The following is a 22,448-nucleotide window of genomic DNA, read 5'->3' as shown; positions in this document are numbered from 1 at the left end:
TCTTAAAAAAGAGAGATAGAGATGAAAAGCTAGAGGTCAAGGAAGGAAGGAGCACATCCACCCACCTTGAGTCAGGGGCTCAAAAATATTTACCCCGCGTCACCACCACTGCACAAGATAATGCGTCTCGTTAATCTTTGCAGTCCTGGTGTCCATCAGTACCTAGCACACAGTAGGTACTCAATAAATGCCAGCTAACTGGAAAGATGAAGGAATGATCGACCAACCACAATAAAGGGAGGGACGAAGGCAAAAAAATATGTATCCTAGGAATCAAAATAATAGTAACAACTTTGTAAAAGGGCATAGAAAATACAAACTACCATAATGTTCAGGTGAGAAAGAACAAATCCTTCTAAGTTTGAGCGGTGTGATGTGAAAAAAATACAGACCTGGCTCCACGAAAGCAGCCATGGCTCAAAAGGACACATGAGCATCCCCAGCCGTCAGCACACGGCTTCCCCTGATCCTACTATTAAGTAGCACAAAATAACATCGCGTACCTTTTATCAACGTCCTATACCTTTACCTCGAGGCCACGGGCTGCAGTTATTATGGCTCATTAGCAGCCACTGGGAGTAGACAACAATTTTACAGGACGTCGAGGGCACATGAGGCAGGGCGGCCCCACCCAGCCAGGCCCCCTACGAGCCTGGGAAACTGGTCCCTGGCCGGCTGGACCCAGAGCCACAAGGCCACTCAAGTTCAGGGTGAAACAGGAGCGGATGCATCTGGAATGGCTAACGAGTTGCTGGAGTGGTGTCTATCATCACATCAGCACCAAACTTTTGGAAGTTTGCCCCCGGGATGGATCCCAGCCTGCGAAATCCCATCACTTGTTCCCTATGCTCACCTCCCTTTATAGGAAAAGCAGCTCATTGCAGGGGGCCGGGGGCACGGGCAATGTGGCCTCACTTCCTCCTGTTTCTGACCCTGCGTGTCCGTGTTCAGGGAGGCTGAGGAGGCCCCAGTGGATGCAGTCACTCCCACAGCAGACGGCTCAGGACTGCGTAGCCCCACACTCCTGTGCTCCACACGGCAGCAAAACCGCACAAGCCATGGCCAGGGAGCCTCATTAATTATGCAAATGTGCGGTGGTGTGTCGGGTGACAGCATCTTGTCTGCAATGAGTACTTAAAACTGACTAGAAAAACAAGGGTTTTGAAAATTAAAATGCTACAGAAGATATCCCTCTGCCCTAATGCAATTTATTAACCAGAGAGAACAAGCTCGCTGTAAAGGGCAAGCGTGCCTTTGAGACAAGTCTTCTGTGGATTCCAGAACTCTGTCCTTGCCCTCCAGGGCTCCCACCTTCCTCCCTGCGGCCCACTCCCACCCCGGGCCATTCCACTCGTGCAGGCTGCCTGGCCCACCACTCCCTGTATGCTTTGGCCGAGGAAAGACATGCCCGAGTGTCCCCCATCCATGCACCCTGTTCCGTTCACCCCACACCTCTGCCTACTATTCCACGATCCTCCCAGGTTGACTCCACACCTCCACTCAAACTGAAGTTTGGAAAGAGAACCTTCTCTGTGAGGTGTAGACAGCAGGTACTAAATTAAGACCAGAGAATGGAAGTGGCCTCACCACGCCCCCAAGGTGTGGGGGTGGGACACTCAAGCACACAGACTAGGTTTGAACCCGAGACCCCCAATGACTAGCTGGGTGACCTTAGGGGACTGAGGTGGGGTCTGGGAGCCTCAGGTTCCTCCACCATAATGTGCGGAGCAATGACCACAGCGACAGTACATGGGGTCGTTGTGGGTGAGGGCGGATCCAAATGGCACAGTAAGAGCACATGAATGTTAGCTAACATTTATGAGCCGCTGTTCTTACCCCAAAGTTCTGGCCATCGAGGAGTGCCATGCACAATCAGCAGACCCCGGCCCACCGCCTGGTGGTCTGGCTCTGGCCATCAGGCAAGTCTGCAGTGGTTGGGGACTGCTTCCCACACTGCCCGGCCCTCATGACCCCACTTCTCCCACTCTCCCTGAACCCCGACCCCTCGTTAGCTAGGGCCCTGCTCTGCTGAGACAACAGGATGGGACGGGTGGTGGAATGATGCTGCAGATCCACCTGCCCCTCCACACACACCCGCTTACCACGAAGGACCCCATGCTATCTCGATCCCTTGGTTCTTTCGCCCCTATGGCCTCACCCCCACCCCGCCAAGCTGTGCTGATATGCGTGCTCTCCATACACCAGCACTGTGGACCACAAGAACACGCCTCCCCAGTGCTTCTCGACAACAGTGGGGTCCTAGCTCCTCGCTGGCCCCACAGTGGGGTCTACCTTCCCCAGCTTCAAGCCTTTGCACATGTACTTGCTCTCCTGCACCCCCTACCTCTGCAGGTCCCACACCTTGGCAAGGGCCCAGGTCAGGCAGGCCCCCTTCCAGAAATAGCACGAAGGATGGCTTCTGAGGAGCCCCTCCCCTATGCCGGGCATCGTGCCATGGGTTCGGCAGCCTCCATCTCGCCTGGTCAAGACCCCCAGGCATTTATCCTCCAGATGAAGTATCTGTGAGGACACAGAGAGCCAGAGCAGAGGACCTCCACCCAAGTGGCCCCCACGGGGTTGTCTGTGACAAACACAGCCTTCCAGACCACCCTTTCCCTCAAAGTGACAGCACACACAATATACCCATTATTTTTCCAAATCTTAGCTCTGTGCCCTGTAGGTACAGACCATGAAGGGCAGGGAGACATACAGCTGCCCGCCGTGATGTCTTAGTGTTTAGCATAGGGCTACGTCCTTAGCAGACGTTAATGAACATGACAAGACGAACTCCAGTCATCAATAAAGAACTCCTCTGGAAGGACAGGGACCCAAACCCCAGTTCTTCCCTCCCAGCTTCTCAACATCAGTCAGCACTACACCAACATCTCCTCTCAGCCTAAAGCCAGACACCGGGGGCCGCCCACAAACACAAAACGGGTCTCGAGGGTTTCCATTCCAATGCAAATGGCAGTAAGAGCCAATCTCTGAAATCTACTTGTATCTTAGTGACTTTTCGGATGGATAGAACAGCGTTACAAGTCACACGGAAGAGAGGAAACAGGTCAACATGGAAATGAGCTAAAGGATTAAGACCACATCGTATTAGGATCACCTAGTCCTAGAACAATCCAGAACAATCCAGAACAAGTGACAAGTGCAGCCTACGGAGCTTTCCCCTAGTTTACCCTTACAAGCAACACGGGCTAAAATCAAGGGATTACTCACAGTCCTGTGACGACCTGTGGCGGAAGGTAAACCGAAGGTGACTGCGATTGACGTCCTCAATGGGAATGGCCACCTGCGCAATTGAAAGAGGAAGTTTCAGCACCAATACTGTATCTTCTCACATGAATGGTTTTGTTCAACTGGAGATACTGTGCAGCTGTACACATTTCCTCCCTGCAGGGATGAAAATACTGCACGCCTAATCCCCTACAGGGCTTTCCCAAAGGCAAAAGGCTTTTGGAAAATTTAAACAGGACAATGTTGCAAGGGATGCCAAACCGATTCTGCAAGACAGCAGAAGTCTTCGTAAACGTTCACGTCCTCACTGTTAAAAGTCTGTTTTTCACAAGTTGCCAGTTTCCTAGTAGCCCTTATTGGAGGTGTCCACAGTCCCTCCATAGCTACAGGGACCTGCCCTCAGGCAGCAGGAAGAAAGCTTTCCTGTTGTGACGAGCAGTCAAAGAAGAAAGACCCCATGCATACTGCCTTTAAGCGAAGACTGTCCCAAATCCTCCTATGTGCCATCTGTCTTCTAAGGCCAACCCCGGGCTGGGTTTCCCAATATTCAAGCCCTCGGCACAGGGGCTGGGGTGTGCCATGGTGGGCTGCCGTACTGACATCAGCGAGTCACGTCAGGAGAGCAGAGTGCCACACCACGGACGGGGACCCGTCTCCCGGCGACGTCCTCCATATATTGTCACCTCTGTTTTTTCCCATTTGGTGTAAAGACAGCATGCCACACATATAACAGACCCAGGAAGAGAAAGATAATAGCTATCTTTAGAGGACTCTGTCATTTGTCTCCATGAAAGTCCTATTTTTATGTCCAAAAGGAGATGAGAGCAAATGTATTCCAAGAAATGCCGGCACGGCTCCTTAGCAACCTTGAACGACTTTGTTGGGAGAGCGCCTCTGCCTGCTCAGGGTGCCCGCTGACGAGCAGCCCCGGGTTGGGTGGGAGCTGGGGACTTCCTTGGGATACAAATGAGCATTTCATAATCAACTCCGTGGGGTAAAACGACCATGTAAATGATACCTTAACGGTCTCAAACCAACGTGGCTGTTTTACTTGGTAGTAAATCACAGACTTGTACTCCGAAATCGCTTCATCACCAGCGCCCGGGAAAATCACATGCTTTAAAAGAAGGCATAAAGAGTTCACATCAGACCTCATAGAGCTTAACACTGCATCCATCTCCCCACCTCCCGCTCCCAGTAGATGAGCTCAGCAGAGCACTACAGGAATGCCAATAAACCCCATCACAAATGGACTATGCTCCCAGCAATGGAAGGACAGATCCATCTGGAGCCAGCGCAGCCAGCATACAATCTTGCTCGCCGACAGTTAAGCATCTTGATGGTTATCAGTATAGGGATGCTATTGTCCTCCAACCTTCGTACCCTCACCCCTAACAGCCTTAACATTAAGGTCTGCAGGAAGTCGCCTGATTCACTCAGTAGGTCCAGAATGAAGAGCTACAGGATACGAAGGAGGTGGCAACACTCCTTCCCGATCCACTGTAAACACTGACCACTTGGCTCCCGAGGAAGCAATGCCAATAAAGCCCAAGTGGCAAGGGTAACACCTCCCGGCAGTTACACTGGACACGGGCCACCCACACAGAAAGGATGCCGCCCCCACCTCCTGGCACAGCTGAGCCTCAGGTGCATACACAGGGCATTGCTCTCAAACACATGGGCTAGGACAGCCCAGCCCGCCACCCAGGGTCCACGCTGGTAGCTGGCAGGGGCGCCTGCTCTGGCGTGGCCTCTGCTCATCAGAGGCCACCATCCCCGAGCACTGCCCAGCACGCCGAGCCCTGCAGGCCACCGTGGTAACCACCACCACCCAGGAGAGCACGAGGTCAGAAGCCCAGATTCAAACCCCAGGTTCCACCCCCCACTAGCTCGATGACCCTTACAAGACTTCCCTGGGCCTCAGTTTCCCCAGCTCTCAGATGGTGATAATAATGGTGTCTGAACTTCTAGTGGGACCATTAGACCTCTGAGCCCTGGGTCTATGCTGGCAAGGGCCAGGAAAACAGAGGGGGGAGGGACCGCAGAGGTCTCCCAAGGCAGGGGCAGCTAGGACGCCGTGCACACCAGCCCTTTACGGCGAGCTGGAGAAAGGGATGAAGAACAAACTCTCATCCCCAGAAATGGGATCACGCGGCCCCAGCTACGTCTTTTCCTACTCTGCAGCAAAGCCAAGAAAACACTTGGAATATAAAGTTTCCACGCCACACATTAAGCTTTGCAACAATAAATACCTCCAGCCGTTTTCCGTCTTCATCGTAAACAGACACTGTAACCTCCACATTCTTTGCTGTGGTTTTGCTTCCTTTATCAAAATCTCCTTGAACTAATGTTACGTAGATATCATTTCGAACATCACCTGGGGGAAAAATTTTACCTTTAAAACCAATCCATTATTCATACTGTTAACCGGGAATTCCGCAACACTGTCGAAATTGCTACCAATCCTAGCAGAGGATTATAAATACTGTATAGATGATTACAAAATATTTTCTACAAAACAGTCTCAGCATTTAAAGGCATGACAAAAGCAGTTTTCAGCAGCATCATCATTAAGATCACAAGAAGGAGGAAAAAACGTCAAGGCCCTTAATTATCTGCAAGGTCCTTCGCCTCGGTGGGCAGCTCATGCCCACGGTGACTCGAATGCTGCCGATGGGTCCACCACTATCTCACGGTGGACCGCTGGCTGTGTTCTCGGCGTCTGGGTAGCCAGAGTATCACACCATCAAAGGCACGCCTCGGATGACAACTGGCATTACTGGCTTCCTCTACATTTTTCTAAGGAGTGGAACAAAAAGCTGATCGAGAATGAGAACCACCACAAGCCAAGGTTCTGAGTTGATGTCTGGGATCAGGGACTAGGAGTGGGTCAAGAGAGAAGCTTTCTGCATGGACATGGATCTTTTCTCCTCCTGGTGGGCAGCTGTCAGGATCAGAAGGGACCTGTTCTGTTCCGTTCAGAGCAGAACAAAACAGTCCTGTGCATTTTAAAGTGAGATGGGCCATAAACTGTGTGACAACAAAAACAAAAACAAAACCCATACACAACAAATAAACTCAAGACGCTTCTTCCTACTGAGAGCCTATGAGGCCCCTGGTAATGGTCCAACTGGGGAAACGTAGCAAGCTTCATTAGCAGCGTGATTTAGAGCAAGCGCCACCACCCAGTGACTATTCCTCTGCTGTCTGTCTGGTCACCTCCACCCTGACCCACCTGCTCTCCCACAGGGGACGTGAGCAACGGGTCCGTCAAGAGCAGCAAATGGCCCACTAAGGGCCAAGAACAAGTGCCCTTGCTTTTTTGTTTTCTCCCGTTCTTTCTTTCTGCTCTATTCTGGCTTTTAATGTATCCAACTATTAAATTAAGCTTTTCATTTAAAAGTCACTAGTATAATAATCCCAGTGGGTTGTTCCCACAGCCACACTCAGTCCTGGCAGGGGAAGCGTGACTGCAGTCAGTGCTACTGCCCGTGCGAGAAGCGAAGAGTGATGGAGCCCAGGGCCAGGCACAGGAGGCAAAGCTGCCAGGCCAACACCTGCCACCAATCCCTGTGTGACCGCAGACAAGTCACCTAACCTCCCACGCCACCTACCGCGGAACAGCCTCACAGACAAGGCAGGTGGTGTACGATCTGTAGGCTGTACAAGCCCTGCCTGCACATTCTACCAAAGCACAAAAGCCATAACCAAAAAGGGCCGCAAGAGCTTCATAAAGGCCTCATCAGCCAGACAGCATCACACGCTGGGGGCAGGGGAGTGGTGAACCCCATGGTCTCACTCTCCTACTGGCCTAGTCATCCATACTCAGAGCCATCCCAGAAGTGAGACCCTATTTACAGCAGATGAACCCCACAGATGCACACTCACGAGAGTGCCCTCGGTGGAGGCCCGCAGGGCTCCAGGGTTCTCATTCTGGGGAGGAAGAAACTGGAAGCAGGCGTGGGTGAACTCAAAGAGAAGACTCCCTCTGCCTCATGCAAGCCTCCAGCCACCTTCCCAGCTCAGAGGAAAACCCTGGTTCCCACCAACCTGCAGGATGTCCAGGGGCTCGCAGAAAGGCAGAAAAGCCGGCGACATGGGTGACACAGCAGGCTCTCCGGCCGTGCAAAGGAGATGTACATCTCTGTAAAAAGCATCCCCGTAAGATGGGACAATGCACAGGTCCTGCCAAGCTAAAGGCCAGGGACCTGAGTGAAAACACCCCAGGCTGTCTCTCTCTCTCTCTCTCGTAAGGGTACCATGAGGCACCCATGGCCTGTGGATGCTTCCCCGGCCCTAACGGAGAACATGATGACTCACTCTAGCTAGAAGCCCACACTACAGGAACCCCGACTCCCAACTCAGCACACAGAACCAGCCGAAACAACGGGTCAGCTGTATGGCTTCCCCGGAAATGTTAGGAGATTATTTTAGAGCTCAAGACTTACCTCTTTTTTTTTTTTTGAAGGGTTTATTTATTTATTTATTTGACAGAGAGATATAGCAAGAGAGGGAACACAAGCAGGGGGGGTGGGAGAGGGAGAAGCAGGCTTCCCGCGGAGCAGGGAGCCCAATGCGGGGCTCGATCCCAGGACCCTGGGATCGTGACCTGGGCCGAAGGCAGACGCTTAATGACTGAGCCCCCCAGGCACCCCAGTCTTACCTTTTAAGTTGGTCAGTTATAAAGGGAAATACGACCAGTATGAGCTAGAAGTTTTCTGGGTCTCCCTTTAGAACATGAGGCCATCCTAGACCACCCAAGACGAATGCCCAATGTCATCCTAATCTATAAATTTCATCTCGAGTCCACATGCAAGCAATACATCCACCAAGAGTTCCAAATCAATTTGCTGCACACAGACTTGATTCCTGCCCTGGAAAGTATCCCTCGGTTTCACAGCATGCTGGACATCACGCCTCCTTCCCATACAGGTGAGCCACTAAGATCCAGCCTAACCAATTTGAGATGTTCTTCTCATTAATTCACTAGTCAGAGGATACAATGACCCACAACAGCCCTGAAAGATAGAGGTAGCAGAAAGAACATGTCCCCACCTGCCCTAAAATAAACAAAGCAGTAACTCCGACAGCATGCGCAATGAGCAGATACCTCTCCCTGCGAGCCTACAGCAGGGCCCTATAAAGGGACCCCACGGGGAGCCTCTGAATGTGGGGTGGTTTGGCCCCATTTCTACTGCTCATTAGCTGTGTGACTTTAGGCTGCGGCTTAATTTCGATTGCAATTAGTTCAACACCAATGTGTAGGCTTCCGAGGTCCTTAGACAGATCAAGCCAAATTATTAATGTGAGCATTATGTGCAAACCAAAAAGTATCCCACAGATGTAAAGGATAAATATTCACGGGCTTGCCCAAGATCTCGTGAGGATCAAATCAGATTATTAATATGTTATTTGGAAAGTGAGAAGTATTATGTAAATATGAGATTAATCTTAACATGGAATTCCATTATTGGTTTAAGAAGCTTATAATCCATTACCGGGCCTGAGCGATACTACGTAATATGAACTGAGCAGGCACCAGGTGTGAACATTCACTTGCTGCCCCTCCTTCCTTGTTTTGATCAGATGTCTACCCAAACACGCGTCGGGCGTCCACATCTCCCTCACACAACCCTTGCCATCGGGAGGAGCTGACGTCTAGGTGGCTAATGTGCACCCTCCACCCCCAAGCCATCACTGTCCGGGGACCGCAGGGCAGGGGCCTGAGCAGGCCAGTCTGGATGATGCTCAGGCTCCTTGCTAAGCAACACTGGGTCAAAAGCACACTACCTTCCTCAGGATGCTGGGCTGGGAAGAAAATGGGAGCCATCAGGGCCCTTACCCAGAGGACTAAGTCAATATGCACAGGAGGCAAGCCAGCAGGGGTTACTATGGAGAAACGGAGCCAGTGCCCGGGCTGACTCTGTGGCTCAGGTGCGTGAGCCGATGAATATCCTCAGGGTTCGGCCGTCTGCGCTGGCCTGGTGTTTTCTGTGACATTACCCCCTACAGCATCCCAACTCCAACCTGCCCTACGGGTAGGAATTACCATTACTCTCCTTCTTCAGAGTAGCAGAGCACAGCTAAGCGAGGCTGGGGAGGAGCCGTGGTGCAACTCCAAACAGAGGCCGGACTCCAGGTCCTGAGCTCTCACTTCCGGGGCAGAAGGCTGGCGTTACCTAATTGTGCCCCCTTAACTTTGAACATATTCTGGATGATTCCAAAGCTGTTAGAGGACCTTCATTGTGAACCTACGTTAACATCATAAAAGAGCTGCCTTCATCCTACAGGGAACCAACCACCATGATTGATCCATTGATCAGAACCTAAAGTGAAGCCCCCAGGGCCCTGGAAAGGGCCCCAAGCTCCACCGCCCTTGATTACATTTTATGTGTTACCCAACTCCGCACACGCAGTCCGGCAGCCGTGGTCAGTGGAATGTCTAACTCCCATTCTTCCTTTTCACCAGATGAGGTGGGGCAGAGACAAACTGCAAGGCTTCTGGATTAAGGGGAACAATGGATTATGGGACAATAAAGGGTGCTGCTTACAGTAACGATGACGTTCACTCCAGCTGGTGGCGGAAACCCACCTCAAGTTCTCAGGGCTGCATTTCTGGAAACGCTGATTCCCTTGCTTGTCCTTATCACAGTACTGCCAGAAATCACTCCCACCCGCAGGTTATTACAACCCAGAGAAGCCACCTCCCTGCAGCCCAAACCTAGGTGGTCAGCGCTCACTCTGGCCACAGCTCCTGACTGCAGGAGTGATCCACAGCCACCCCACGAGCTCGTCCGAGTCACTGTCCCCACACTGCACTCTGGCCTCTCTACAAGCTCCCCGGACACTGGCCACATCCACGCCACACTCAGAGCGCAGAAGGAATCGGTCCTTACCAGGCATGATTATCTCCGGAAACCCCGTTTTCCGAGCCACCGCTGTGGTCCTGTCCACTAAGTGAGGAAATTCTTTTCTAATCTGATGGATATCTCCAGGAAGTAATTTCAAGGTTACCCACAAACCTAGAAAGACAATGGACACATGAGTCATGTTTTATCTTATACATTTTTGAAGGATTATTTCAGGAAACCCATCTCAACGAACGCACAACTGTTAATTCACAAGTTAACATCTTAGGAGAAAACGTGGGTGTATGAGAAAGAGAAAGAAGGGCCACGGAAAGGTGGCTGGCACAGGGTAACCACCTGCATCTGACTAGCGGGGTACACACCCTACCCTGGAGGGGCCTCTCGCCCTGGCCAATGCACGGCACCTGCCCAGAACCAAGGACCCCTCTCATAAGCACTGAAGATCAATCAGGAAGAAGCCTTTTTCTAGGAGTGACTGAGATAGCTCTCCCTTTCCATTCTCCCCAAAAGGAGGACAGCACAGGAGGGCTCAGGAGGTAAATTCACAGCTTCTCTAACCCAGGAAGTCTCCTGTGCTTTCCAGAAGGTGCACAGCACAGCGCTGGGCTACAAGCCACCAGCAAGCCAGTCCTGCAGAGCCAAGGCTGCCTGGGCCCTCTGTTTCACGACGTCACAGCGAAGGGGGAGCAAATGCTCTGCCCACCACTTGGCACTTCCCTGCAAGGAGGGGAGGTGAAGACTCTGAAACCCTTTGAGCAAGAAGGAAGGGCTGATGTGGACAGAACACGGTGAACCTGCGAGCTAAGGGTGTGTGCCATCCTCTTCCTCCACAAAGCAGACGGACAACTGCATTTTGTGTAAAATACGCCTGTGCAGCAACCAAACAGGAAGTAAAAATAAGAGGGAATACAGCAAAATCAAAGGTGGAGACAAATCAGTTGCATGGCTCTCTCTACCATTTTCAAAGACAGGGCCTTGCTCCCAGGTGGGAAGGGAGGTTGTCACTGTCAGCTGACACATCCAGGTCTCCGTCCCTGGGACCTTGGGGGCCTGGCCTGCTTGCTCCCTGGTCACCCAGCCCAGCAGGACCCCAAGTGCCCGTCAGAATATAAAGGCATTTGCTCTCACTAACACTACTGGCGTGTGCGTGTTTAGTCTGTCCAGCCATTCCTGCCCTAGGATGCATGTTTCCAGGGAGCAGAGACCATTCATCGCTGCTTAGCTCAGCACACTGCCTTCAGTAGAAGGCCAACGGGAAAACTGTAGACGCTGTCCACCAATATGCATTCCAAGCAGAACTGGGAGACACCTGATGGTCCCACACAGGGAGCATCACCTGAGACTGCTCTTGTCCAGAGCCGCTCTGGCTGATGAACGCCCGAACCTCACACCCTTCTCCTCAAGCTTCCTTCCTGTCTGCTATCAGCTGGCCTGAAAACATCGGTCCTCTGCAAAGACCTACATTACTTGTGGTTGAGAAAGCCCCCAGCCACTGATGACATTTTTTCTCTGCCAGGTGGTGAACCCCTCTCCTCCTGCCACCTAGACAGTCCCTCTGATCTACTCTAAAGTGTCCAATAAGTACCTACTGTGTGCCCGACACACACTGGGCACTGTGGACACAGAGCAAACAGTCATTATAGCCCCACCAGGGACTTAGCTTCTGTCCCACGAGGCAAACACTAAATCCATGGTCTCAGTGAAATATGCAACTCTTAAGAGCTTTCTAAGGAAAAGTCCAGGGCACTGTATATCCCCAGGACTGCGATCCTGGGGGTCACAGAGGCTCTCCCAAGAAGGGACATCCAAAGAGATCGGAAGATGAGTCGACACTAAGCAAGGGGCGTGCAGACCTGTGCCCACCCGGGTGCTGGATGACCAGAGCCACAGCGGAGAGGCATGACAGGAGGCTGGGAGGGCGGCAGGGCCCCAAGGCGGGAACTGCTCCATCTGAAGGAGTGGGGAGGCTGGGAAGACGAGCAAGTACCAGGGTCCCACTTGATAGTACTCTGGGGGCTGTGTGGGACTGAGCAGGTGCGGGGAGGGGAGTTCAGAGCCAAGTGAGGACCCCAGGCAACAGCACGGAGGTGCGGGTGGAAGGACCTGTGTGGAGGTCAAACCAGAAGCTGCGGGGGCGGGGGGGAGGCTCACAGAGACGGGGACGGTTGTGGGCACGACCAAAAGCAGGTGCCGGGATACCACTCCCTGAGCCAGAAGACCCTGTACCCTGGCCACGTCCTGAACGGTGAGAGCACAAGCAAGGAGAGAAAGAAGAGGACCCTGAACTATGCACTGAATTCCCAACATTAAAGCTCACACAGGACGCCAGAGGCCAGAGATCACAGGAAGCCCAGAGGGGTGGCACAGTGTGGTCAGTGGTACAAAACGCAGCCCAGGGAACAGGGCACCAGGGCAGTGTCTGCGGCACAGAGCAGACAGGGTGACACCGCAGACCTCAGCGGGTGCACCCGGTAAAGCCGGGGGTGGGAGCGGGGGCAACGCTGATGGGAGAAGGACAAAGAAGGAACAGAATACGAAGGTCAGAGGGAGGAGGCATAAGCTACTCTGAGAAACTGGGAGTAGAGAAAGTCAGTAACAAAAACAGATGTGTCATCTAAGGTAGACTGTTTCAAGCATGGTATTTTCCTTTTCTTTCCTTTTCTATTTTTTCCTTTCTGTTTCCTCTCAAGATTTAAAACTCCAAATCGTAAGGGGGAGAGTTTGAAGGAGAGGAGAGAAGCATAACCAATAAGAAGAGGTCCCTAAAGAGATGTCAGGAGGTGACACCAAAACAGGGGCCCATGTATCATTGCTCAGAATGTGCACTGCAGGGGTGCCTGGATGGCTCAGTCAGTTGAGCGTCTGCCTCCGGCTCAGGGTCCTGGGATCAAGCCCTGCATCAGGCTCCCTGTTCAGTGGGAAGCCTGCTTCTCCCTCTCCTCCCTACTCGTGCTCTCTCTCTCATGCTATCTCTGTATGTCTCTCTCTGAAATAAATAAAATTAAAAATTAAAAAAAAAAAAAAAAAAAGAACATGCCCTGCAACAAGGCCCTGGCAAACAAAGGCAAGTGGGAGCTAAACCCAGCCCACACTCTGCTCACCAAGCCGTGTGCCCAGGCACTGTCTGCGTCTCACTCACCCACAGGACGGGCACCCTCTTTCTAATTCACACAAAAGCACCACAAGTTGGTGTTGCTCTGGACCTGTGGGAGAGGTCCCTTGATGGGCCAGGCACCTAACCCACGGCTGCGTCCTCCAGGAGAGCAGATCACATGAAAGGGACACCCACAGAAATGCAAGGGGAGATTATCACGGCAGGTGACATGGATGCATGAGATCCCTACTGGGGACACCAGGGTGCCACGGACAGGCTCTCAAATCTCACTCAGGTCCCAAAACCTGCCAAAGGAATGAAGGTCCCCAGAACGAATGTGACTCAGAAGACATTTTTCAATGACCTGCAGGATGTTGGGAGGTGATCATTTACAGAGGTCAGAGGCAGAGAAATGTTTTTTTTGTTTTTTTTTTTTTAAGATTTTATTTATTTATTTGAGACAGAGAGAATGAGAGAGAGAGAGCACATGAGAGGGGGAAGGGTCAGAGGGAGAAGCAGACTCCCTGCCGAGCAGGGAGCCCGATGCGGGACTCGATCCTGGGACTCCAGGATCATGACCTGAGCCGAAGGCAGTCGCTTAACCAACTGAGCCACCCAGGCGCCCCAGAGAAATGTTTAATAACACCATTCGAAACTCCTGCCGCCTTTCAAACACCTTTTCTTTCTCACAAACACCAGCTTGCTCAACGATCTTAGTTCATAAACGAGTAACTTAATGACACAATTCAATTTGTTATAACACGATTTAAACACAGAGATTAAGCTCTCCTGATTACATTGGGTTTAAAACACTTTCCTCAAAGGAGAAAATGAGGCCAATTTTCAAAGAAAAAGTGCATTTTAGGTTGACTTTTGTTTAACCAGAGGAGCTAAAAACAAAAGAGATTAGCATACATTCTATGTCAAACAATAGGAACAGATGTCCGGGGGTGTCTGAGGCCTCGCTGTCCACATTAAACATCCAGAACCTCTGGGTCCAGGGTTCGGGATAATTTGGGCTAAACATAAAAAATGTCAATTGTGACAAATAAACATGTGGATGTCAACCTAAAATGGGCCAAAGCCCAGAGAGGAGCTCAGAACAGATGAGCGTGGGAAGCTTCCTGGTTCTCTGTGAAGATTGCCGGCCTCCCTGTCCCTCCCACCACCCACCCTATCCCTCCCGCCACCCCGCACCCTTCACCACGGCCTAACAGGCACACAGGCATCAGGGCAGCCCAGGTCACCACCGATGAAAACACGGAGCTCCACGGGGCAAACCCACGCGCCTCGCAGCTCTCTCTCGGGTCTCCCTGGAATGCACAGAAGCAGGCTTGCCAGTGAGCCCCAGAGAAACGATCACTTTAGCTTCAAGGACAAAAAAACCAGCCAGCGACATTGCCCAGGGGCACTTCAGTTCAGGAAGGCACCTGTAGTCCCCTTGAAAAAAAAATGTTCTTGTCTCTTAGTTCTCACTGTGACCTGGAAACACCTGTCCTCCTGGACTTCCAGGAATTGGGCCCCCGGTATCAGCTCTGGTGACAGATCTGCACCCCGACACCAGTGAGCCTGGCAGAGGCAGGCTGTGGGTCCTCCTGCGGCCTGACACCAATCTCCACTTCCCCTGTGTGACTCTGTGATAGAAGTTTCTCAAAATCTGACGGCTCTGCAAGAGAAACTCAATCCAACAGGAGCCTGGGGTCTGGGGACTGGCACTCCCAGTCTGAGAGTGGCTCCCATCAAAACAGCTTCAAATTGGATCTCCCTGTGGTTTTCAATTAAGGTGCAAATCAGAGAGCTGGTAATTGATGAGAAGGTGGGTCCTGGGTCAGCTTAAACTGCTCTGTCTACAGAGGCCACGGTTCATTAACGCTTTAGCTGGGGTTCTTGTTTTGTTGTTTGCCAGGGACGGGGCTGGCTGGTTCACACCAAAGAAAGCCAAAGGTTTCTCACTCCTCCAGAACATTCTTCTAACTCAGTTCATACTCTCCTTTATAACAATGGGAAACGAGTCAAGAGAATCGTTTTCTTAAAAGGCTAGGGACATAAGGTAACTAGACAATGAAAGAGGCCTATCCGCTTAAGCTCTACTGAGTTTGTGACAAGTCTGCATCTAACCAAGGACTGAAGAGTGGGTTCTCCCACCGGTGCTAAGAGCAGCCTTAGGTGGGAGAAGTTCTGAAGGTGACTTCCCCTCGAGCCGGAGGCGAGGCCTCCGTAAACAGCTGTTTTCTGGCAAAGGTACTGGCCAGCCCGAGTGCCAACTGTCCCCGGTCTGGGGTGACTGATTCATTGCCTCTGCCAACAGAAGGTCAGCTGCTGGGAAACCTGTCAGCGTGGGATTAAAAACGATGAGTGCGAGACATGGAGTCAGGAGGAAAAATCCCTTCCATTACAAAACTGAAGAGAGATCCGTCTCCAAAACGAAGCCACAGCCTCGGGCGAGGGGGGGGGTGGGTAGGACGAAGGGGAGCCCCAGGAAGCCACGTGCCAAGACTGAATGTGCAACACGGGCATGGAAGGGAGAGTCAAGGGCGCACGTGGAGCTAGGCTGTGTCGGGTGTCTCCACGTTTCTCTGAGCAGCAAAGATGAAGTAACAGACGGTTGACAGTAACTGTATTCTCTTATAAAATCCTTCAAGTGCTTTCAAAAATGGCTAGGAGGAGAGGGGAGGGCTGGAGAAGACTCAGGAAGGCAAACAAACAACTTGCTTCCAAGTCTCATAAACTCTGGGCTCTTTGCAAACATTTCATTGTGTCCCACTCAGCCTTCTTCCGCTCACCCAGGGGGTTGGCTCTCAGCAATGCTTACGAGGGAGACCAGCAAGAAAACCTCCATACACAGTACACATAGATCATGACCCAACACTGCCCGCATCACCAACCCCATCAGCAGCATCACCACCACCACCACCAGCACCCTCATGCTCCTCATGCCCATCCCCATCCCCATCAGCATCATCACCACCACCACCATCCTCATTCTCATCATCACTGTCATCATCATCATCACCATCCTCATCACCAACATCATCATCACCACGAGCCCCATTACCAACATCACCACCACCACCATCACCATCATCAAACTAAAATGCAAACCATACAGCACTGTCCCAAGTTCATGTAATAGGTGAACATCTGTAGCAATAAAACAATAGAATACATACCCTGGCCCTTGTGGTTGACTTCTTTGGCAGCAATGACTTTGTTTATAACAGTCTGAAGGAAGTCATTCTCCCCCGCCACCCTGGGTGAAAAACGGGATGACATGTTCAGCGGCTTGTGTCGAATGGCGTCGTCCAACGCGAGCCTGGAGGGCACGGGACGACCAAGACCACAGGAGACAAAGGGGCACAGAGACCCAGAGGTCACGGTAACAAGGGAACACAAGAGATCATCGTCACCGAATGCGAGAGAGTCATCATGAGTCAACGCACGACAAAGGACAGGATAGGTGACAAGAGAGACAGGGAAGAGCATTGATCAGGAAAATGCTGAACCACACAAGAGAAGTAAAGCAAACGAGGTCGACCCTATCCCCAGGAAATAAACATGCACCAAGCCTCCACTCCATCTCTACCAGATAATAAAAAAGGGCACTTATCTAAAAATAATTGTGGTTGGACAGCATTTAATCGCAAGGAATGTTTACCTCTGTTTCTTCAATTTCAATAATTCCTGACCATGGCATAGGTCAAGGGGCAGGTGGTGCGAAGGGAAAAGTAAAATCAAGACCAAAAAAAGATCCCTACAACCTAATTGCCTGGGGAACTTGGGTGGTGACCACTCTACTCCATCAGACTGTGTACCCAATGTGGCCTCAGATAATTAAGTGTGAGAAGAATGGCACAGTCTTTGGAGAAGATAACTACCATGTCTGAAAGGTGAAACTATGATGCAATTATGAATGTAAACCGTCAACATTTGGGGGTCCCGTGGACCATGAGTTTTTCATAGAAGCTACACTAAGATCAAGAGATAAGTACAAACAGGCAACATGTGCAAAGAGAAATACCATGTAGCACAGCAAAGCACAGTATGCAATGAGCAAGAAAATGTACGTCAAGTACATAATGTTTAAAATCATTTCCAGAACCAAGAACAAGTGTTATTCATCATGTGAGCCCACATTACTCAAGAGAGCTGAGGACTCTTTTAATTTACTTCACCCAAGTTAAAAGACAGAAAGAAAAAGATGTACTCTGTATTTCCTTCCCTAAAACTTATCCTGTGATATAATAAATCAGTTTTAATAGAGCAAAAAACAGTTTCATTAGCATGGCATTTCCCAAAGAACTGGTTTCATTGCTTATTTTGCTATTAAAATCATGCTGCTCTTTTGTTTCAAACCCTGGAAATATTAATCTGTATATTAGTCTTCTTTTAATGGAGCAAGGAATCACAAATTACAGTAAGAGCTGAACATGTAATATTTTTTAAAATGGGTGTTTTTCTGTAAGACAGAAAAAGATGGTGGCAATATGCTATCTCAGGCAGCTCCTAACATGTCCCAGTGAAACTTAGACTAGTGAATCTAAAACTAATAACCCCCCTAACTTTTCAAACAATAACCCATAGGTTTTTTTTTTTCCCTTGACTTTTCCCAGAAGATACTAGCAGGCAACAGGTAATTTCAACTCAGTGGTACATTAGGGCATCAAGAAACTCTGAGGTCTAATATATAAAACAGCATTCAAAACAGCACTGGGCTGCACTATTTCTCATGGGCAAAAGAAGCAACTTAATATTGTCATTTTATAAGGGTGTATTTTATTTATTACCTCAATATCTGCCCATGTTCAAAGACATGTTTCCTTTGTTTACTGAGGAAACTTCCAGATTCTGCAGAACTGAACTCCCTTTTTAACTATCTTCACGGGGTGTGATTCCAAGACAGCACCATCCGACAGGACGTTCGTTCTGTGATGACGGGAATGTTCTAGATCCGCACTGACAAATATGGTAGCCATCAGCTACCTGTGGGACTGAACACTTTAAGTGGAACTAGTGTAACTGAGGAACTATTTAATTTTATTTAACTGTCAATAATTTACATAGCCACATGTAGCTCGTGGTTATCAGAAGGCAGAAGAGCAACTCTAACAGAAGGAAGCTAGAAAAGACCTGTGCCTCCAGTTGTCTGTGGTGAGATACCCACTTCACGCTGGTTAATGCAGGGTTTTCTGTTATTCTCATGTTGGGAAGACTACAAAAATGTCCACTGAGCCATGTTTTAGGATGCTATCTGACTAGATCACCTGCCTGCAAAGAAAACCACTCTAATCCCATCCTGAACAAGTGGTTCTCAAGCCTGGAGCTGAGTATGGGGATCCCTCATGCAAGATTGGGTGGTACAAAGGGAAGCCAAGCTCATAGCTCTTGCCCACCTTACCCCCAGAGAGACTCCTTCAGCTACCCGCTGAGTATCACCAGTCTCCAAGCCTCCTCAGCCAACACCTGAACCCAAGGTACAATTTCTAAAATTTGTTTCAAGCCTGGAACCACTTAAGTAAAAACAGAAATGAGAAGAGGCAGAAGGCAGAGCACTCTGACAGGTCATTCTAACATGCCTTATGGTCTCCTCTTCTAAGATTTCACACCCCCAGGAGGAAACTGTCACTTCTGATTAACCTAAACCACTCTAATCCCTCTTTCTTTCTCTCCACGGCTGTCTGAGATGGAGAAGTGCCCGGTGAAGTGGCCACAGACCATTATGTAGGTACTCTCTTGCTTTAATCTCCAAGGAAATAACCGATTCTTTCGACCTTTTCCACGGGATCTACCTTCCAATCAGAGAATCAATTTAACAAATCTCCTCCAAATGTTTTCCAAGCTTCCCACACCTCTCCACACACTTAGCTTCAGAAGCTAGATAAGCCCTAAGAATGGTGAGCACAGACCCAGTCCACTCTAGGCAACCAGAGACAGAAAATCAGCAGCATGATTATTTGCTTCAAGCATTATTTCTCGCCTTACAAAAGAATTCATCATTATTTTGTTTGGTTTTCTACTTTAAAAGGAGCAACCTCCTCCCGTGATGAATTTGAAAGCACTGTATTTTGAGTATGTGAATAGCTACTAGAAAGCATCAATGATGCAAGGAAACACACATGCTCCAAGTAGAAGGGCATTTCTGCATGTCCTGTGTGATAAGGTGACTCCCCTGAATCACACGGAAAATCTTCTACATGCAAGACCATAAAGCAACTTTAACCCAAGATTCTTGGGGCTACAAAAATGCCATGCACTACAGCAGTGACTACCCAGATTCTTCATTATTATAAAAGAATCAATCTCTACTTGTGCTGAATTTATAAACTTATTTTCGAAGAGAATTATTACAAACACACGTTTTCCATATTCTATCTGGTTAAGTGCTCTCTCTGATGGCTCCATACTTACGGCTGAAAGGGGATGAAATGCTGCTTGTCTTCATCATCTACTTTCCCATTTATTATATCTGTTACGTCCATCACTGGAGACAAGAAAAGAACATTGTTTTGTTTAAATGCTATAACCAGAGAAAACAAACAAACAGAGGAACATCACATTGTCTTCTGACAAACAATGGCATAAACCACACAGTGGCATTTTTTTTTTTTAATCTGAGTTTAAAGCATTTCCACTTAGTAAATTCCTTTGCCTCAGGGCGCCTGGGTGGCTCATCCGGTTAAGCGTCTGCCTTTGACTCAGGTCACGATCCCGGGGTCCTGGGATCGAGTCCTACATCGGGCTCCCTGCTCAGCGGGGAGCCTGCTTCTCCCTCCCCCTCTGCCTCTCCCCCACTTGTACTCTCTCAAATAAATAAAATTTTTTTTTAATTTAAAATAATTTTTTAAATAAATTAAATAAATAAGTAAACAGATAAATTCATTCATTCATTCATTCATTCATTCATTCATTCCTTTGCCTAGGAAGCAACATACACTCTGGAGCTGCACTGCCCAACAGCACATCCTGTGATGACGAGATGTTCTAGAACCACAAGCACCAGAAACGTGGTGGTGGAACCGCATTTTTCCTTTGATTTCATTCATTTACATAATAGCCACCTGTGGCCAAGGCCGACCACATTGGTTGGCCCTGCTCTGAAGCATCGGAAAGTTCTCGCATTCCCCCAAGTGACATCACAATGGGAAAGTCGCTGCCAGCATCTGCGGCTGCTCTTTCAAGGGGCACTGGACAGCGAATCCTCACAATCACCTCCCGCACAACTGAGGAAATTCAGGCTCAAGGACACTACCGAATGACCTTGCCCAAAGTCTGATAGCCAGAAAATCTCCAATGCTCAAGCTCTGACCACACAGCCAGAGACCCCCGAGAAGAAGAGCCTTGGACACTCAGCTCTCTCTCTGCTCCATCGACACCCTTGACCGAAGAGAGGTGAGCAACATGCCTGCCTCTCTCTTCATGGTGCCTTCCTTGGTGACCACAGTCATATACTGAAAATGTAGACAATTTCCATTTCTACCACCTGCCCCCCCTCAGAAAGGGGGACGACTTTGTAGGAACAGAAGAGACGCAATGCCACCTCCTGGTTGGTTCGGTGGAGTCCACGGAGCCTCTTGAACCTCCTGAGTGTGTCCCGAGGGAGAACATGCTCCCACACACTCTGCTAAACCAGTGCTCCTCACAGAGCAAAGAGCTTTATGCGTATGTTTAGAGACGCAGGTCAAAGAAGCACAAATGAATTGGAACATCAGGTTGTGGGTGTTCTGAAATGTATGGCCTGGGCTGCAGTCTCCACCTCTTGAAGATGCTCCCAGCTTTAAGCCTTCTTAGAGGCCACTGATCGGCACTAGATAAACCTATCATTAAGATGCTCCCATGTCCAAGACCACACTTCTACCACCAGTTTGGAAAGATGTGGCTCTGGGCCATGGCAAGAGGAGGCTGAGCCTCGGCAGCACCTGCTGCCCACAATCCACAATGGACCGCCTGCCTGTGTGTCTGCACACCTCTCCCCTTGGTCGTGGGGCTGATCCCGCCAGGTCAGGGCGTCTCCCTGGTCGTACAACCCCGGTATCTGGCCTTGGGAACATACCGGGAGCCCAGCCAAGTCTTGCAGGAAGGCAGCGAGGGAGCAAGGATTGCAACTCGTATCCAAGCACCAGTCAGGAGAAGGCAGCCTTCGTCCTCTACGTCCTGGAAGTGACAGCCCTCCCAGGGCCCCCTCTCAAGCCTGGGAGGTGAAGGCCGCGACAATGTGACCAGCGTTCACAGAGCGTCTCCCTCATGGCTGCTCGTCAGCACGCTGACCTGTGCCAAGGAAGTTCTTGCTGTGGTTGGGACCCTGGCACAAGCCCGGCTACATGGAATCATGAATGACGTATGTTTTAATCACGCTTTTTGCTTTTTTCATAATTTTTATATCCCCGTTGTTACACTATATTAGAAGAGAAATGTGACATAATATTTTCCACAGAAGGCTGAGAACCGTAGGCTTAAAGGTCCACGAACACACTGTTCATCTGCGCTCTGTCGACACAAACAGGTAGAAGTTATTCTGGATAAAACCTCCAAATTAAGTTCCTATTCCACAATGGGCAGAAGCTGATTACCAAAAAGGTGATCAACCTTCTGAGGCCGAGAAGTGTCCTTTCCGAACCAGAAAGAGAACAGCAGATGGGAGGCCGTCCTGAGTAGAGTAGAGGCTCGCACTACTTCAGGATCCCCACTGGGCACGCCCAACGCCACGTGAAACACAAGGAGGAAAGGCAGTCTGACGGCAGCGTCCCGCCAGGTGCCGCGTGGCCCACGGTGGCTCACAGGTGATGTTGGTGAAAGCAGCAATTCTAACTTAACTGGTAGGCTGTGGAACCTGGGCAAGAATGTATTTTTTAATAGTTCCCTAAACCCTTCTCGTGTACAGTTAGGGTCAGAAATCACTGTATTAAAATATTTACCTTCTGCACCAAAAACATATAGCTTCCTTCTCCTTCCCCCAGCAGACTGGGGACACCTCACCTTCCCTCAGCAGACCTGGGGGACACTCTCACCTTCCCCCAGCAGACTGGGGGGACATCTTCATCTTCCCCCAGGAGACTGGGGAACACTCTCACCTTCCCTCAGCAGACCTGGGGGACACCTCACCTTCCCCCAGCAGACCTGGGGGACTCTCACCTTCCACCAGCAGAGTGGGGGGATACCTTCACCTTCCCCCAGAAGACTGGGGAACACTCTCACCTTCCCTCAGCAGACCTGGGGGACACCTCACCTTCCCCCAGCAGACTGGGGGG

General features: G+C 50.2%; 1 protein-coding gene across 3 annotated transcripts in view; it reads right to left on the bottom strand.

The window, feature by feature from the left end:
* DOCK1 (dedicator of cytokinesis 1) overlaps positions 1 to 22,448 on the bottom strand; it is a 488,408-nt gene that overhangs the window by 386,767 nt on the left and 79,193 nt on the right. For 2 of the 3 annotated variants that reach the window (XM_034986026.1, XM_034986035.1), the window contains exons 11-16: positions 19,612 to 19,684; positions 16,377 to 16,519; positions 10,140 to 10,265; positions 5,496 to 5,620; positions 4,262 to 4,360; positions 3,226 to 3,298 (exon numbers count right to left, since the gene is read on the bottom strand). In XM_034986026.1, coding sequence (XP_034841917.1) covers positions 3,226 to 3,298; positions 4,262 to 4,360; positions 5,496 to 5,620; positions 10,140 to 10,265; positions 16,377 to 16,519; positions 19,612 to 19,684 — 639 coding nt within the window. The remainder of the gene's footprint in view (positions 1 to 3,225; positions 3,299 to 4,261; positions 4,361 to 5,495; positions 5,621 to 10,139; positions 10,266 to 16,376; positions 16,520 to 19,611; positions 19,685 to 22,448) is intronic. The other variant, XM_034986046.1, reaches the window with a different exon arrangement.

The sequence above is a fragment of the Mirounga leonina genome, unplaced genomic scaffold, assembly GCF_011800145.1.
Source record: "Mirounga leonina isolate KUSES-001 unplaced genomic scaffold, KU_Mleo_1.0 Mir_114, whole genome shotgun sequence".
NCBI lineage: Eukaryota > Metazoa > Chordata > Mammalia > Carnivora > Phocidae > Mirounga > Mirounga leonina.
Note: the sequence above shows the minus strand (reverse complement) of the source record. Positions and strands in the feature narration are given on the sequence as shown.